The 13,496-nt window shown below is 33.0% G+C and overlaps 2 protein-coding genes across 2 annotated transcripts; one reads left to right on the top strand and one right to left on the bottom strand.

The window, feature by feature from the left end:
- The first annotated feature begins 139 nt into the window (after positions 1–139).
- On the top strand, positions 140–2,416 carry LOC127159681 (immunoglobulin kappa light chain). Its single transcript, XM_051102469.1, has 7 exons — positions 140–323; positions 583–642; positions 721–1,077; positions 1,184–1,537; positions 1,657–1,772; positions 1,872–1,928; positions 2,230–2,416. Exons 2-7 carry the CDS (start codon positions 597–599, stop codon positions 2,350–2,352), a joined length of 1,053 nt encoding a protein of 350 aa, XP_050958426.1. The 5' UTR covers positions 140–323; positions 583–596; the 3' UTR covers positions 2,353–2,416.
- Positions 2,417–5,336: 2,920 nt separating this feature from the next.
- nitr7b (novel immune-type receptor 7b) lies at positions 5,337–8,918 on the bottom strand. The gene is given in 7 exon segments (XM_051102470.1): positions 5,337–7,040; positions 7,190–7,238; positions 7,424–7,570; positions 7,694–7,735; positions 7,863–7,917; positions 7,919–8,220; positions 8,869–8,918. Coding segments are annotated over 7 exon segments (759 nt in total). The 5' UTR covers positions 8,912–8,918; the 3' UTR covers positions 5,337–6,919.
- Positions 8,919–13,496: the final 4,578 nt, after the last annotated feature.

Raw genomic sequence — 13,496 nt, 5'->3', positions numbered from 1 at the left:
TAACCAGCTTTGCTAGTGAATATCTATATCTGTAAAGGAAATTTTGCTCTGCCCCTTTTTTTTAAAACAACCAGTCAAACTTCACCATGTCAGTGTTTGATCTTTGAACACAGCCCTGTATAAAAGAGGAAGCAGCCTAAAATAAGACATAGGCTACTAACAAATTGACACTTTCATTCACATAACTAGGGCTCTTTAGTTCGATTTGAATTATATTGTATAATAGTAATCTGAACTGAATATACTGGATCTATTTTACTTCTGTGAGCCTCAATCATTATTAAAGGACTGTAATATCAAGTTAATAACTTTCTCCTAAGATTGTAAGTAATGTCTTTAAAACTTTCAAGAACATTACCAAATTACGATTACTACAAATGTATTTATTTATAATTCTTACTGTATTGTTTTCTGCTATTAAGAAAATTAGGCTAATGGGCTTATTTATTTAAAATACTTACATTCGGATATTGGATCAAAATGTTTCAAATGTTAGTAGTTTAAAAGTAGTTCATTTTGTACATTTAAACACATTTTCATGTTCCAGACTTCACTATACATGTGTGTTTATTTCTCTTTTAGATTAAGTACAGAGAATGAAGTTCAGAGTTTTGTCTACCATTTTCCTCCTCACAATTGCAAGTATGTTTTAAATTGTATTTTAATTGAGCATTTTGTTTCACATTTCTGTTTGTTACCATGTTGCTTTTTTGTTTTTAGATGGAACATGTGACAATAAGGACTTTATTCACCAACAGCCTTTGCTAGTTGCTGAACTGGGAAGCAGTGTGATTATACCCTGCTCTCACTCAGACGACTTTATAAATACTGTTTCATGGTTTAAACATTCTGTTGGCAAGAAACCACTTCTCATAGCATATGCAGAACATAGCTCTGGAAGTGTTACATATCAAAATGACTTTGACAAGAGAAATCGATTCTTAATCAGAAGTGGAACTGGCTCTTTTAATTTGACCATCATGCACTTGGAAGAATATGACTTTGCAACCTACTATTGTGTTGTGAGTTTTATGAACCTAGTTAAATTTGGAGAAGGGACAATTCTTCTACATAAAGGTGAGTTATTGACAATATTTTTGTGAAATCTTTAGCTTCACCCACAAACTGACTGCACATGTGTGTGTTGTTTTAATGTATTTACAGAATGTTACATTTCTTTCAGAAAGTGACGGCATAAGAAGGACTACAGTTCTCCAGCAGCCTGTATCTGACAGACTTCATCCAGGAGATTCAGTGACTCTGCAGTGTTCAGTCATCAGTCAGATCTGTGCAGGACAATACAGCGTCTACTGGTTCAAACATTCATCAGGACATTCTCATCCAGGATTTATTTACACTCATGATAACAGGAGTGATCAGTGCATGGAGAGATCAGAGAATGGCTCGTCTACCCAGAGCTGTGTCTACAGTCTCCCTCAGACTGAACTCAGACCATCTGATACTGGGATTTATTACTGTGCTGTTGCCACATGTGGGAAGATACACTTGGGAAATGGAACTAAGTTGATTATTGAAGGTACAGATATATTTGATTTTGATGTATAACTTGTAGTACCACAATATTTTCAGTTGGAAATTTGATTGAAAATTTCTTTGTATTTATCTTGGTACATTGAATCTATTTTACTATTTCAGAATATTCAACTTTGACTATTTGGAATCCAGTTGTTTTAACCTTGTTCACAATCAGCATAATATCCATAATTGTAAACATATTTCTGGTGAGACTGATTCACAAAATCACAAAAAAGGTAAATATATTAACATAAGCTTATGGAAGAATTCAGTAAGGTACTAATATTCAAAAGTAAATAGCTTTTTTGAAATTTAGATCAGTGTAATTAACAAAGCATATTTTATTATTATCCAAAGAAGCTTCAAAACAACCCAGAAATCAAAGGAATCAGGTAATACATTTTTATTTGCCCTGTAAACTTTGGATATTTTATAATTGCACATTACATAAATGCTGACAAATCACGGTGATGATACATTTTGAATTGTGGATCAATGTCAGAATTTAGCAACCATTAAAGATTGTTTTCTCAAAGTTTTGTCTTAAACCATTTCCTACACATTTTGGTAGTGTATAGGCTATACTAAATATATGTGTGGTTTCTGTAGGCTATACTGAATTTATGGCAATTCATAAAATGTTTGATTTTTAAGTGATGCAGTTTGATGGTTTTTTGCATTTCTCCTCTGCAGACAGAAACAGATGCCTTAAATTATGTAGCTCTGAATTTCTCCAAAAAGCCTACCACCTCAACAAGATCTTCACAGAAAACCAGCCAAGAAGAAACTGTTTATTCACAGATCACAAAGCAATAGTTGATATAATTACTAATGCTAAGAATGCTTCTTGTTGTTAGCATAGCTTTGACCTGACATTATATAGAATAGAATAGAATAGAATAGAATAGAATAGAATAGAATAGAATAGAATAGAATAGAATGCTACTTTATTGTCATCGAGCACTGTACAACGAAATTTAGTGCTTCTCCTCAGTGGTACATCAGATTTTTTTTTCCATTTGATTGTTTTTCATTTAATTTTTATTTCTGTTCAATGTATTTTTATCTATAAACAGCAATAATATCAATAAAATATCACAACTTCCTATTTTTTTTTCCACCTGTCCTTTTTTGTCTCTGATTTTGTCTTTTTTTTATTATTATTATTATTTAACAAGTAACATTCACTGGGGATACAACAGAATTAGTTTCTAAAAGAACAATGTGTGACTCAGATTGATGCAAAGCAATAAAATACAGACACGACCGAAATACAAAACACAATAAATACCTAAATAATAATAATAATAAAAGATATACAGACAGAAAAATAAATACGTTAACATAAACATCTTTAAAAAAGTAAATAAATAAAAAATAATAATTAAATAAATAAATACATAAATAAAAAAAAAATAATTAAATAAATAAATAAATAAATGTAAATAAAATTTTATACAACTTCAGAGAATAAGCAGGAGGTAACCCTTATATCGAAATCATTATTTTTTCCATCAATACGGTTGTTTTAGCAGCTTTCTTATTAAAAGATGAGCATAGAGATTCATAAAATAGTTTCTTGTCTCTGGTTGCTGGTGCGCCTTCCTTCCAGTTCATCATTTGGGGAAAACTGTTGCGTCGTTAGATTCTCCACATTAAACATGAGAGGGAACGCCTTCCGTTTGATTCCCAACCATTGCTGCTCTAGCATGATATCGCAGAACTGCCACGACCAGAAAGACACGTGCTCTGTTTTGCACCGCGGTAAATTCAAATATCGCTCGCACATGAAATCACTTTCCATATCTGGAAAAGAGCACGTCTGCTTAAGCTATTTCTGGTCCATATTTCATCGTCTCCCTAGTGCTCCAAACATGAGCTAGCCAAACAGAGTTTAGCCAAACATAACCTGTCCCATTTCACCCGAAATTAAATACATTTATGCAAATCTACAACAGTATGAACTATCATGAACGCGATGACACAATGGATTATACAGATAAACAGAGGAAGAGGACAATGATAAAACCCGAAAATGGACGGAAAGGTATGCTTCTTAACTCACTCAATGCAAACCGAGTCTGGTCAATGTTTGTTAAAGTGAAGATGAATCAAATGGGCTGTATGGGACATAGGGGGCCTACCTGTTGCATCATCTCTGAAATATTAAAACAATCATTCGGTTTTATATTTGTATGTATAAACAGACTATCCAGGACTTGTCACAGCACTTACATATTGGTGCTCTTTTGTTGATTTAAATGCTTCTGTTGTCCTATTTTCTAAGTTGCTTTGGATAAAAGAATCTGCTAGATTATAAATGCAATAATTTATAAACTTATTCATGGTAGCTGTTAGTGTTGTGTCTTGGAGGAGAAAAAAGGTGCTTAGGGAGCTTGTGATGTTTTGTTTGAGTGAACTATGCAGTGTTTTTAATGCACTGACTCCTTTTTGGAAGATCCAGTGAGCTCAGTTTTGAAGTTTAGTTGTGATTGCTTGAATGGAAGGCAATAGTATTCATTCATTGTCCTTGGCAAGATAGAGAAAAATAAAAGATCAGCTTTTGTTAAAGTTATTATATTGTGGTAGTGTTTCCCTCCATAATTAAAACAGCTTAATGATCAAGAAGTCGTGTCATACACTTTGACTTCTATGTCCTGTTTGTAAAGACTGACATTAGTATGACATTTTTGATGAATAGACTGACATTTTTGGTGAATAGATTCAAAAGAATCGACTCACTTGGATGACTCAGATTCTTCACCTCTATCCAGTAGTTGAAGAGGGTTTGAGCTCTGTTACTGAATCTACCAGTCAGGGCTAAGTTGATTGTAGAACCATTGTCACCAGCTACGATCAATTTAGCAAGGATTACCATTTACAATGCTTTTGGGAAGCACAGCCCAGCTGTGCAGGAGAATACAGTGTCTGCTGCTTCAAACGTGCATCAGGATATTTTAACCCAGGAATCATTTACAGCCATGATAACAGGAACATTTTAAGCAGTATATTTTCCTTTTGGAAAATATGGAATATACAGGTGACAATGGGGTGGTTCGTCTAATTGTTGGCATTATGTACATCATGCGGTTTACTAACATCACTACAGGTCTAAAAAATGTTAATTTCCCCTTTTTTGTATTTTTTTCCCTTTGTAGACTGAAGACACAGATGACTTAAAATATGCAGCTTTAACTTTTTCTAAAAGACCAAATAAAACCAAATTAGCTCAAAAAGAGCTTCACTGAAGGCCAGACAATAAAAGAGTTTATTCAAAGATCACACAGATTATTCACACATCATCATGAGGATTTAAATTATGCATACGCTGTTTGAAAGATTTGCATTCCACTGCATTACCATATTGCTCTAAGAATATGCTTGAATTTTTATAATCATGTTTAAATGTATAATGAAAATCAAATTCTTTTGAAAATTAAATGTGATATGAAAGGCTGCCTGGGCTATTCATTCATTTTAACAGTATAAAGAAATACTAAGAATAAGCTGAATGACTAAAGTATTTAAATATCTTAAAGGGGTCATCGGATGCAAAATTCACTTTTACATTTCGTTTGAACATAAGTTGGCAGTGTGTGTACATATCCACCCTATAATGATTAAAATCCACCCAGTGTTTTTTTTTTTTTTTTTTTTATCCCTATAAATAATATCCCCTTTCTCAAATCGGGCCATTCTCGGCTTCTTGGCTGTGTGATGTCACACAGACCAAGGCCGCTGCCACGATAGTTGATTGACAAGGCCATCTTACCACAGACCCGCCCTAAGTGAGCTGTGTTTCGACGCCTGAGCAGGGGAAGACAAGAGTGTTTTGCTTACATTATACACCTTTCACTTCTTTAAGACTAAAACAAAATATGGATTCATTGGTAGCCTGTTCTTTATTAAATGCACAGCAACAATAAAACAGGCTGTAATGACAAGCTTTACTAACAAAAACAAATAAGATGAAGCATGGCATACACACCACATGCAGTATTAGCCTATATACCGACTAATAAAAAACGCTTAGCAAACACTGAGGAATCAAATAAAAAAATAAATAAATAAATTAGAAGAAAGCCTCCATGACGTAACATGAGCTACATGACAAGATAAGCAAGATAACAATGAAAACAAAAAGAAAAAGTAATATGTCGGCGACAGTGCTTACATGTTTATTTTCCCACAAGAATACCAACATGCTCATCTTTTCTGTTTAAAAAAGTTTTTTTGTTTCCATTTTTTTCACCTTTGCTCTCGTGCTGACGCGGCTAGTATAATCCAGGCTCTACATCTGAAATTTTTGCAAATTGCCTTTCCTAATAATGTGCTAGTTAGCAAGTTCTGTGGCTAAATGCAGATAAATGCAGCTAAAGTAAACAGTGTGACTCATTACCCCACGGAAGAGGGGGGCAAGGTGAGCAGAGCTCATTAGCATTGAAAGGGACATGCTAACAGGGACTGTTAACAAAGCTGATTTTGGCATGGTAAAAAGGGTGTTTTTTACACTACCGTTGAGAAATTTTAACCAAAGCATGATATATACTTTTCATTAAAACCTTAAAGAATCACATCAACTTGTGGAAAATAGGCATCCGATGACTCCTTTGGGTAGTATATTCAAAATTTAAATCAGAAGATGACATCATAAGAATATCCCCTCCCCCATTTTTGCAAACTTGGTCCTATTATTCGGTTATCTAGTGAGATCACACTACAGTATATTAACTAGGTACATCCTAAGTTTTTAAAATTCACCTCTATTCAGTTGATTGACTGTATGTAATAAACATAACTGACCTTGTCAGGTCTCACGACTAAAACAGCAGACCTGATCCTGCTGTTATAAACTACAAAATGTATTTGAATCTAGCATGCGTGTCAATAATGATACACACCAGGGTTTTGATATCAGTATTTCTAACCTTCATGGCATCACACCATATTGCTATTTGAAGAAGGGAAGTCTTTTCACACAGACAAACAGTTCAGATTATTCTGCAATAAATACTTAATGCCACCTTAACACCACAAAGATGGCAAAGAGGATCTATATGTAGCAGCAATAGCTACATTTACACAGACTATATTATGTTACAAGTGTCATAAATGCATTTACACAGGATTTACATTTGCTGAAATACTTAATGAAATTAATTTTGTAAATATGAAGTTATACTGTAACTATGAAAACATGAATTGATGAATAAAAATACATCCTCTTTTATAAATCCTCTGAATTTATCTGGATGGAGAGAAGACCAGTAAAACTGGATCTAGCACTAGCTAACTACAGTAAGTGCAATTAACAGTGGTTCCTGGTTTAGCATAACCAAAGTTTCACTTTTGTTTTGTCACAAAGAGTCTGATTATCTGTAGATCACCGTGTGGCAGCATAAACTACATTTGGCTCCACCTCCTTCAGTCTTCTTACAGGCCTTCTGCTCTTCTTCTTGTCTAAGTTTAGAGCTGCATAGTTCAAGTCTGCATCTTGCTCCTGGCAATATAAAAAATGCAAACATGCTATGGATGTGCTCTGCTCAGCGATTTTTAAAAATGTTTAAATGGGCCTGTAATTTAACATTTGTGAACCATAGCACAAATCAAATGTATAACCTGTAAGTGAAACAATATTTTGATATGAGATACCTGCTGCAACTGTTTGTTAATCTCTTCATTGTTTTCACAGCGCTGGGCATCTAAACAAAACAAGACAGTCGTCATTATTATTCGCCATTCTAAGGCAGTACTTATCATTTATGGAGATATGGTAATAGCATTATTAATACTGAATTGCAGAAACATAAAATAACAAATTAATCAAATAGTTAAAGGTTTTTGCTAGTGTATTAACTATTCTGAATGTGCTAGTGCATTCACATGCCTTCTTTCTGCTTATTTCTTTCCTTCAACCTGATTAAGACTACAATCACTAAAACGGTGGGAATCAAAACCAAGCCGCTCAAGATCAGAGTCAGTGTATAATAGATGTTGCAGGATCGCAAAGTTTCTTCAGTCGCCCCTGTTGAAACTATTCAAATAATCAAATAAAGAGAACATAGAAAGAACAGCATTATTTCTGTAATCTGGGGTTAAAAAAAACACTATGAATTAGGGAAAATGTAGGTCCTCTTTTAAAATGCATGACACATACCACAATCTGCATTTGCTGTACCCACTGTGGACTGATTAGTCTCTTTGAAGATAAAAAAAAAAAAAAAATAGTAGTTTGTAGTAAGTGAATTTTAATTTTATTTAAATTGAAATAATATTGGAATAAATAAACGATACTGACAATCCAAATGAAAACTGAAATATTATACCATTCACCACCACTAACTGTGTTTTGTTGTGAAACATCATGTGGTTCTGTAAAAAAACTTCCACAGTAAAAAATTCCAGAGTCAGAGATGTCCACATTTACAATCTTCAAAGAAGAAAATGTTTTGTTCACTGACATCTCTACACGATTCTCCTTAAATCCATTAAAATATTTGGAGTCCGCTGGTTTTTCAGTCACATATTGCGTAACAATACAAAGTGGTAGAGAATCATTTGTCTGCTTGAACCAGGCTATGTAACTGGGCTCTTTCAAGATGTTTGAACATAGAAAAGAAACAGTAGTTCCACTATTCACCTTTGTAACGAAAGTTAACGATGCTCGTTTTACAAAGATGACACCTGAAAACAATAATGTCATAAGAAAAAAGTGAAAGACATTGATTTAGATTAAATTATAATCTGCATTTTGCATTTACATTGCATCTAAAATTGTGTTGTACCATGTCTAAAAGTACTTTCTGTAATTACTATGTAACTGCGGAACTCAAATATATTATGATATTATGAGAACCATGTCCGAACAACACTAGAGACCTTTGGAAAAACTGCATATAGAAAAACTCAAAACAAAACACTGAGACATCAAAATATCTTCTATTTCCACAAAGATGAATGAAAGTAAGACAGGATTAGAACAACATGAGGGTTAGTAAATGACAGAATGTTAATTTTTAGATGAACTATGTCTTTAAAACAGCGTAGGAGCTATATGAATCCGACTGATGACAAGATGGTTCAAAATCAAGTTTTGCTAAATTTCTTGGGGGAATTATCTATTCAAATCCTATTATTTAAAGAAAATCAAATGCATTGGCAAATTATCTAATAGAAATTTTATAAAACATATAGGTAGGCCTTTGTCAGGTATTGTAGATTACACGTGATACATAGTATATATTGCTATACATTTATAGACTTAATGGCAGACATGGTCATTCAGTTTCACTGTCCCTAATTCTATAGCAAATATAATAAAAGCATATTTACCTATTAAAAAGAGCATCAGAGGATGTGTTGCAGACAAATTCATGTTTACGTTCCGGTCAAATCAACTCAAATGAGAAGAATCAAATTCAGCTTTTTTATTTGAAGGAGGTGTGGCTTTTAGATTGTACATGCTCCCATCTGTATTAAAGCAGATGCATATCTCCTTTGAAAGAGAGTTAGATGGTATCGCAAAATTAATGTTGCAATGTTATAAAATAATACAAATGTTAATAAGTTCACTTTTTATAGATCTTGAATTTTTAAAAGTTTTTATTGATTCTATCTCTCTCTCTTTTTATATCCGGGTCTGGAGACCTAGTTGTACATTATCTTCTAAAATCAGTCCCAAAAATCAAAATAATATTATGTACATTTATTTATTTATAAATAAATGAGCCAGGAAATTGTTGTTCACTGTATTTTAATCTCTACATCCAAATGTATTTGTCTACATCCAAATGTACTGTAGAAGCCTAATGGCAGACTCTGATGCCTTGCTTACATGGCTAAATCTAGTGAAAGTCTTACAAAAACATTCAGAAAACTAAAGGTAAAGGTCAGCCAATAGGTGGAGACATTTCTTATTAGCATTTTTGAAAAGTTGTGGGCCACCAGAGATGGCATCAGGTAGGCCTACATAAACAGCAAATTGGCAAAAAGATAAAGTTTATTTATAAAATATAAATAAATAATAATATAATTTATTAAATAATGAGACCAATTGCTGTAAGTAAAATATATATGTAGACAACTTGCTGAATAATACTTTGTAGGGTAAGTGAAATCTGTGAATACATCATGTTTTGAAGCATCAATAAGTTGCATATAACTAATTAAGTTAATTTGTTTTTTAGTTACATGTGAGCATGGTGATTGTAGACCAACCATACCACAAACCACATGGCCGTGTTTGAGCAAAAGCAGCCTCACAACAAATAAAGTGGCAGGGGTTGGAAACAAAGAATCATTTCCTGTAGGGAGTGACAGGAAGTAGCAGTTCGGTTACATATTTTTATATATATATATATAAATTATTAAATAATGAGACCAATTGCTGTAAGTAAACTATATATGTAGGCAACTTGCTGAATAATATTTTGCAGGGTAAGTGAAGTCTGCGAATACATCATGTTTTAAAGCATCAGTACATAAGCTGCATATAACTAATTAAGTTAATTTGTTTTTTTAGTTATATGTGAGCATGGCGATTGTAGACCAACCATACCACAAACCACATGGCCATGTTTGAGTAAAAGCAGCCTTACAACAAATAAAGTGGCAGGGGTTGGAAACAAAGAATCGTTTCCTGTAGTGAGTGACAGGAAGTAGCAGTTAAATGAGATGAACTTTAGCAGACCAACACACAAATATTGAGCTTTAGTTCAGTTTTGAGCAATAGTTTAATTTTATTATATACCACTAAATTAGTGTTAACTGTTATATGCAAATATACACAGCACTAAAATTAGGATTGACTCTTTTATAGTCTCACAGGTGTGTAGAAAATTAAAGTATTTTTTATTCCTAATTCAGAACAAGTCTTTTGTTCATTAGCTTTAGTGTGTAATTGGTAGTCCTATATTATGCTTGTTTTTCCACCTGCTTTTATAAAAAGTACAAAAATGACCATGTTTGAATTCATCTAACAGCACTCCTTTTAATATTTAAGTTGAAAACTATGTTTTACCAATATCAGTATTTTAGGATAAAATATATACATGTGTGAAAAAGGCATTCATGCATTCCTATACTATTTTTTTGTTTGTTTGTTTGTTTTAATTCACATTTTAAATTATGGCATAAATATTTAAATGTATATAAATGCTAGTGACCTCCTGATTAATATTAAAATCATTAGGTGCATGCATAATAATAATTATAAATGCAAAATGCTATGTGTAGTATAATTTTTTTTGTTGTCTGAAGTTGATAGAAGCAGCAGCATGACATTTTATACTCTTGTGGTTTTGGACTCTGAGCTCAGGCCACAAAAAAAACTGCAGCAGTCACCTACTAAGATCGAGAATGGAAAGAATAAGATAGCCCCCATCAGTGCTCACACCTCTGCGGCTGAAAGTTTCCACTGAAGCACTTATGATTAAAGTGTGATAGTGGCTGACTAAACTGCAACTTAGTGGTGTCTGACCTCATGCTTTAGGATGAGGGGATTAAATTAAAGGCCTACAGTGTAGTGTAACAGTTTCACACTCTCAAAAATGCTATTGTATATTTAGAAACAACTTGTGATCATCTACAAGTCAGGACATAATTAATGAATCTAATTAAAGTCAGGAGTTTCAGTAGAATTTCAGCACCATGGACAGGGACACATTATATTTTTTCATTTCACATTTTATAATTTTTTTTAAAGAGGTAATTCACCCCCCAAAAAAAGAAAATTTGCACCACAATGTGCCACAATGTCTTTAAATGCTCATACTGTATTTGAATGGCAGTTTGGTTTACACTTTGTGTTCTGCAAAGCACATGAAGTGTGTAGTAAACAATTAGTAATCAGTTTTTGATTCATCTCACTAATGTTATGTATCACATGGGGAATTTGCCCTTTACTTTGATAACTTCTTTTTTTTTTTTTTTTCAGAAAGCACGCCTAATGGCTGTGATGTCAAACTGATACTTTTTTTTATCTTGTTTGCCATACTTATTTGACTCAGTCGCAAATGCAAGTTTAAAAGGGTTAATGTTTCTTTTATATACCAAGCCTCAAAAGCAAATAAATATCAAAAATCATTAGTACCTCAAGTTAATCATATTATCTGATAATTATGACAGATTATCTTTTTTGCTTTTTTAAAGGTCAATTTTAGCACAAACCACAGGTTCTTTCACAAGCAGTGCATAAGCAGAGGATGTGACAACGACTGGGGCTCCAACCAGAGACAGACCTTGTTAGCAGCATCACTTCCTGTAGAGGAGTGACAGAGAGAAGCTGCTCAGTAAAGGGTGAGAAGTGCTGATGTGAACTTCAGCGGACCAGCTTTAACATTCACCTGAGTGAACTATATCATTTAAATATTTGATACATTCACACTTGTAATCATCATTAATATACTCAACACTTTTAAACACATTAATACTTCACAAGTTGAGTAAACGTAAAAATTTAAAGCAGCACAAATATCAAACATTTTTAAACTTTTTTTTTTTTACGTTTTATACAAAAAATTCTAAAAGAAACAATCCGTGTATTAACAGTTATTTTTGATTAATTTAATATTTGTTGCAATTATTTTTTAAATATAGATAAAAAGATGAAAGTGATCATGAGATGTTTGTTTGCACTTCTGTGTGTACCTTTGTGCATGCATTGCTTGCGCACATTGTGGTTTGATCATTTTCCAACCACAGGACTGACCTCTCGCATCTGTTTTGAAGCCCCTTTCTGAATCAAAACCACAATAACATCCTTCTCAACAGACAAACATTTCTTTGTAATTAAAAAAAAAAGAAAACCTTGCCAGTTTACTGCAAATTATATATATATATATATATATAATTTTTATAATTTTTAAATTATTATTATTAAATGTACACAAATATACATGAAATTCTGCTGAGTTTCAGTTTATCTGTCCTTATCTGACCTACTGTATGCATCCTGTGTGCAATTTTAAAACAAATAAGCAAGCAAATCCGCATTGATAAATGCATAGAATTTGAGACATTTATAACATAAAGAGTTACTATGAATTGTTTAAGATTTTTTTGCAATAACATTATGGATTCTGGACATGCAATGTGCATCAGCGGTATAAAAATATTTTAGTTACAAAAAGAGATATGAATAAAATGTTACTGAGACATGTAAAAACTATTTTTAAAAAATAGAGAGAGTGTTTTATTACAGACCACTGTTATTAGTACAGTTGCGGACTTTCAAATGTTGATCTTTTATAGACCACAAGAAAGGAGGCCGCTCTCTATTACAGCTTGATTGGTGGAATGTCGCCTCATCAGTTTTCACTTTGTACTGAGTGGCCTCTTCCTGTCTCAGTGTCTACAGGAAATTATGCTCTTTGTTGCTCGCTCTCTGAATGAAAAGTCCCACCGTTGCAAAGTCACACTTGTGTGGTTGAGAACAGACATCACAATCAGAAACATTCTAGCTTTAAAGTTGAGATGATCATAACCAATAACATGTTTACTGCAAGTACAAGTATTAGGAAACTAAAATAGCTGTGTCACTTTTCTCTGTTACAGGCGAAGTGTTAAAAAGGTTAGGTGTTAATTTCTCTCTCTGTTTCTGTCTTGTCTTTGAGCTTGATCTTTCTCACATTCAAATATGACTTTTTACACTGAGAATCTGACCTTATGAAGTTGCTAATGGACTACTGCATTATGCTTAACAGTGGCGTTAGCAAAAAAGGAATATAGGAAAATATTGTCACATACTGCCCCCTACTGGTACTTCTTGTCACTTGCTGTACAACATTCTCACGTATTGTATACCAAGCAGAATTTATTTTTTTTTTTTTTTTTTTTTTGATTGCTGTTTTTCTTCCTATTTTCTATACTGTATTATAGCTTTGTAATTCTAAAATTATTACTTTGGCTATCATTTCACAGGCTGACATAGACTGAAACCAGCATTTGCTAAGAACTGTTCT

Source organism: Labeo rohita, unplaced genomic scaffold (assembly GCF_022985175.1).
Source record: "Labeo rohita strain BAU-BD-2019 unplaced genomic scaffold, IGBB_LRoh.1.0 scaffold_244, whole genome shotgun sequence".
NCBI classification, from domain to species: Eukaryota; Metazoa; Chordata; class Actinopteri; order Cypriniformes; family Cyprinidae; genus Labeo; species Labeo rohita.
The sequence above is the reverse complement of the archived record's forward strand: the minus strand, read 5'-3'. Positions and strand labels throughout refer to the sequence as shown.